Here is a 6000-nt window from a genome sequence, read left to right on the forward strand (position 1 = left end):
AGTTGGGGTTGTTAAGCCTGGAGAAGAGAAGGCTCCGGGGAGACCTTATAGCAGCCTTCCAGTACCTGAAGGGGGCCTACAAGAAAGCTGGAGGGGGACTTTTTACAAGGGCATGGAGTGATAGGACAAGGGGTAATGTCTTTAAACTGAAAGAGGGTAGATTTAGATTAGATATAAGGAAGAAAATCTTCACTATGAGGGTGGTGAGGCACTGGAACAGGTTGCCCAGAGGAGTTGTGGATGCCCCACCCCTGGAAGTGTTCAAGGCCAGGTTGGATGGGGCTTTGAGCAACCTGGTCTAGTGGAAGGTGTCCCTGCCCATGACGCAGGGGTTGGAACTAGATGATCTTTAAGGTGCCTTCCAACCCAAACCATTCTATGATTCTGTGATTAGAAACATATTCTTTAACCAACTAAAGTTTGCAGTTTACACTTAAGAGATATTCAAGCTGTTGTAACTCAGTATTGCAGATAAGGCTTTGTAATCTGTACATCAAAATCCAACAGTTTACATGGCAAGGTGAACGCTTCCCCTTTCACCGTTTCATCACCTAGCGTCTGTAACGGTATTCCCAGCAGCAACACTGCTCACCAGTGTATTACTATCTTTGTTACTGCTCATGATAAGGATGGATTTATGGCTGTCCACTACTGCTGTCCACTACAACAAGCACAGGTATCAGATAATAAAAAATACTGTTCCAAATGACCAATGAGGAATTACAGGAGAGAAAGTACATAATTTAGAAAATTAATTTTTAGAATTATCAATGTTTCTGTAATTTAAAAAAGTAGTGAAAGTCCATGAATCATTTAAACAATCCCATATTTGTGGAAAGGTTCTTTTTGGGCAGAACCTATGCACACACACGACTAAAAGCTTATAATTATCTTGATTGAATACTGTTTTGTCTTTTGATTGCTGTCTTTAACCACCACCGATTATTCAAAGGGAAGTTATTTTATATATGTGTTGACTGATGTCAAAGAATTTACCATTCATTTTACTGTTAACTGTAGTGACAGACTGAGGTAATCCAAGGTGAGTAAATTCTGGTAACACTATCCTCATGTGTTGGGAAAAAACAAACCCAAACCAACCCTCCAATACTGCCAGCAGTAGACTTAACCTATCGATATACAGACTACTATTAGAGAATTATTTGTTGATGTTTTATTTTCCTTCAAAGAATTTTTAGCTGTTCTGAATGTGTAGTATGTTTGTGGCTGTTCAATACATTACTCCAAATGCTTTGGGCACCCATTGTCAGCAGCATCAAATCAAAATACCAGATCAGATATTCTAAAACAAAAGAATAAGATCTTCCTTGAATCTCTCAGCCAATGTTCACAAACCACCATGAAGCAGAAAATATTCGCAGAAGAGTGATATAATTAAATAGCAAATTGCAAAAAACCTCTGTGTTTGGGGAGGTAGGAAAGAACACTCTCTCAAAATCTCACCCCCAAGTGAGTCATCCCTGGCTGGAAAAAATGCCCCACTATCTGCAGTTTTGGTGAGGGCCTTTCCAGAGTGGCAAAACCTTGAAACACAACAATGGGAATTGGCAGCAGTTCCTGAAGGAAAACAAGCTTGTCCTTTGGGATGAGCCCTCTGCAGTGGCTGAAGATGTTACTTATTTGTATTTGTTTGACAATACAACACCATGCTTTGCAAAATCATGACTTTCAAAAATACGCTCACAAAGGAATAGTTTACCAGCTCTCTTAAATTATAGTAAAGACATGAATTGTAAGGAACCCAAGATCCTCCTAGCCTCACTCCATCAGGGAAATTCGACTGGACTAAACTCTGCTGCCACAGCTAGATAGTTTCTAGTACCTGAGCTAATTCATTTAAAACTAGCTCAGCTACCTCTGTCTGAGCGATACTGCTGACAGCAGTACAGATGTACCCTGAAAGAGTGTTGCATATCAGCCACAACTTTAATCAAAATGGGAATTAAAAAAAAAAAACCAACACACCAGCAACACAGGCTGTTATTTGTACTATTATATGCATTTTGTTATCAAGCTGTCAAATACTTCAGCAGAAGCAGAAAATCTTGAAGCTGTCTATATAAATAGTTAAGGCAGAAAGAGAAATGCATTCACTGTTCCTGTTTGTTTTAAAAAAGCCCCACTTGTCCACTCCCACAGTGGGAAGTTAAAATCAATAGTTGCTATTTTTAGTCATAATATTTCTTTTGTTGTCAAACAAATAAGGAAATAAAAATAGTAACACTAATTTCAGCTACAGTCAAAAGAGAAATATGCAGATATGTCAAATGTAAAAGACAAAACCTATATGGAAGGAAAGCTTTCAGAGGACCATTATAAGCAACAGATGCCGATAGTGCCCTTTTAATAACAAAATACGTTTCAAAAATTTCATACAGTCCAAACGTCAAGATTTATGGATGACCAAATGTATTATGACATTAAACTTTACTGATGTTTTCACAGCTGCAGACTACTTATTGGAAAAAGCGTTGTTAAAAATAAAGCGGCGGCAAGACTTGCAGAGATCAGGATTCAGATTGTCTAACATGCTTTCTGCTGAAAGTAATTACAAGTCTGAACAATTATAAAAATATTCCATTTAAATCAAAAGGAATTGCCTCAAGATCTAAGAAACAATATAACAAAAATAGTGGCAGAATTACGTATAGACCGTGCAAAGCTAGCTTCAGCCAAAACTGGAGACTATATAGTTTAATTTATAAAAACGCACAATTCCACAGAGTTTACAATAAAAATAAGTCATAAAGGATAGTAGGAAATATCACAAAAGGTAAGCTATCAAAAAACAAAGTTCAATACATAAGGAATGAAAAATACGTGGAAAAAACCACGTTCACTGAATTCCTCTAAAGAGTCCTTTTATAAAGCCACAAAGTAAAAATGATGAAAATTTCAGTGGTACATTTCAAATGGATGTACAATATATTTTTGACAGCCTGTCGTTTCCCATACAGTACACCTTGTATCCTTTTACTGTGATCTGACTGCTTTACCCCCATGTTACGCTGTTCCAACTGCCAAAATATTTACAGAGAACACTAACAGAATACTGTGAAAGACGCATATATTTTTCATAAAGCATTTAGAATACGTAATAACACATTTCACGTGGAAGAGGATTTATTTATTTAAGGAAACCAAAATGTTAAGCTTTTGTACCGGCAATCGCTAGGGTAGCTTTGTGCCAACAGATGCAACCGTTACCCTGGCTAAAAGTGGCTAAAATCACTTCCACAGCAGTCACAGTAACTTCTCGGCCATCTAAGACAGCAAAGCAGTTCAACCAGAAGAAAATTATCTCCTAGTAGCTACAACCATATAGACAGGCTTGAGGGAGAAATTGTGAGCTGACGCAACACCTCATACGTTCTTGGGAGGAATAACTTGTAATCTTATATTTCTCTCGACATGCAGCACGAGATGCGTTGCCTGACTCTCAGAAATCACACCTCTGTCAACCAAGTAAAAAACTGCAATCCAAAAAAAAAAAAAAACCCAAGAAAAAAATGGAGGAGGCCAAAGACAAGAAAAAAAGCAAATATTAAGGAGAATGGTGTGGATTTGTGAAATCCTCTAGAGCACTCTGCCTACCTAAAGCAATGAAAGGTGAGAAATACAATCGTGATGTGGCTGGCAGCAGGGTGTGAGCTGGCTTCCACCCCCTCCGTGCTCTTTGAAACTGTACGCCTTTCCCTCAGCCATCAGAAGTTAGGAGATTCCTACCACCACGAATAAGCCAACAACCAACCGTACACTTAAAAACTAGAACCTGTAACCGACTGGAAACTTTCCCCCACCGCCGGGGGAAGGGCGCGGGCACCGCTGCCCCAGCCCTGCCCCCGCAGCACGCCGCCTCGGCAGTGCCAGCGCCGCGGCCCCGCACACCGTCTCCCCGGTCCCGCGGGATGAGCCAACGCCGGTGAAACGCACGGGGGGCGAGCAGAAGCCCGGGCGCGCCGCTGCACAACCGCCGCGGAGGGGAGTACCTGCCCCGGCGCCGCCATGTTATCCGCGGCTCGGCGTCGCCGTCGCCCAGGGAACGGGGGCGGGGCCCGGGCGGTTGGCGGGGCGCGGAGCTCCTTCCCCCGGGACCCGGTCGCCGGCCCTCACCCTGGCCGGGCGCCATCTTGGCTCCCGGGCAGACTTACCTCAGTGCTCCCACATGGGCTGATGGCGGGCTGCGGGTGGCCTTTCCCGTCCGCAGGATGCCAACGTCCAGCACTGTCACAGTGGCGGTGGCTCGGGAGCAGGAGGTTGGTGGGCCTCTGTGGCGGATGCCTTGAGAGTAGCCCAGCATTGTCCATGGCTGAGGTGAGCTGCCTTCACGCAGCTTACAGGTCCCTCGGGTGCCCGGTGGGGTGCCTTCATGAGGAGGGATCCATCTGCCTAATGGCTCCACCCGATCCTCTAACATGTCCAACCGGTCACTGCCACACCAGTATGGGTGAACTGCAGTTCACACAGCAGACACCACGGGTGGTGTTTGTGAGGAGAGCGCAGGAGCGCAAGGACGTGGTGTACTTTTTAAGCGTGTGGGAAGACCAGTCCCGGCAAGAAGGCAGCAGAGGAGATCCGAGGCGCTCCTGCGCACCGAGGGCTGTGCCGCCTCAGGGCCAATGCCCACGTCTGCCCTCCCGATCCAGTGGCCACCGCCTCCAGGCCTGTGTGGAGAGACTTTATGAGGCAGTGGCATAGGAACATCATGCACCATGAAGCAATGTTTCCATGCCTGTTTTAATTTAGATCTTACCATTTTCCTAATCCAAATAGTGCCAGTAACTACTGTACGCATTGTTTGAATACCAATTATAAGGATAGCATCATGCAGTTATCCCTGCAGTTACCCTAACAACATCCCAATTTTTTCAGCTTTTTGAAAACCCTGTTAGAACTAAATACCTAAACCTAAATACACTCCAAGAACGTCAACACCAATTTCTATAGCTCAGATGTCAGCAGGCGTAAATCAGCACGTCTGTTGGGACCAATGGAGGGATACAGAGTTACTCCAGCTAAGGATCTGGACTTAAATGTTCATATTTTATGTACAATTTGGGAATAATTACAAACTTTAGTAAATGGAAGAAGACTTAGAGACTGAACTGCATGTTCATTACGATATACATCAGTATTTCTTGTTTCTCCTCTTTGTCCTTTTTTCTTCTTTTTTTTTTAAACTTGGAAGACTAATAAACAAAGCTATGCTGAAACATTTTCTCTGTCAGATTTGTGTTGCATGCAGACACACAGCAGCAGCAACAATTCAGCGTAATAGCACTTACCTGCAAGACCAAGTAAAATGCAAGCATTTCGTGAGTGAACAGTAATGAGAACAAAGAAAAAGCTAACTTATTTTGCGAAGTTTATTGATGTGCTGAGGGAGCTGGTATGACAAAACAATTTCTTCGCGGTGCCCCACATAAAGCAAGGACCTCCTGGGATTTCTGCAGCTGTTTCAAGGTCTGCTACTGTTTCTGCGCAGTTTGCCACTTTCTGAAGGTTGTCATCATCAGTTTCTTAAAATGTGCAAACCACTAAGTACAGTACCTGTGTCTCAGCTGGGCCACAAGAGATGAGAACCTGCCCATTACCCACTAAGATTCCGATTTATAGTTTGAGATTCAACATGTACGTAACTCCTCTTCCTGCTCAAACACCTTACCCTCACTGACACACGTACACCAATCGCGCTTCCAAAAGGAGTCAGAAATCTGTTTGAATGAGGTTCAGAGAGCTGGATCCTGCAGTGTTTTGTAGAATTATTCATAGTATTTTAAAGAATTGCTTAGCTCTGTGTAGAGCCCACACTGTGAATTCCTACAATTTGTGCCGTGCTCTGTAGCTGACAGCAGTACAGCTGCAGTTACTTCCCCTTTTACTGTGTATATAAATCTAACCAAATAAGAACATTATTCAGAGCTGCAAGCACCACACGCAGTAAGGTGTAAAAACTGGGGAATTAAATGTGATATTTGG

General features: G+C 43.1%; 1 protein-coding gene across 1 annotated transcript in view; it reads right to left on the bottom strand.

Moving 5' to 3' along the window:
* The window catches only part of CABCOCO1 (ciliary associated calcium binding coiled-coil 1), a 54614-nt gene extending 50562 nt beyond the window's left edge, over positions 1–4052 (bottom strand). The window contains exon 1 of the mRNA XM_075155418.1: positions 4011–4052. Within this exon, the coding sequence (XP_075011519.1) occupies positions 4011–4028 (18 nt within the window). The 5' untranslated portion in view covers positions 4029–4052. The remainder of the gene's footprint in view (positions 1–4010) is intronic.
* Between the last annotated feature and the right edge of the window lie 1948 nt (positions 4053–6000).

The sequence above is a fragment of the Calonectris borealis genome, chromosome 7 (genome assembly GCF_964195595.1).
Source record: "Calonectris borealis chromosome 7, bCalBor7.hap1.2, whole genome shotgun sequence".
Lineage (NCBI taxonomy): Eukaryota > Metazoa > Chordata > Aves > Procellariiformes > Procellariidae > Calonectris > Calonectris borealis.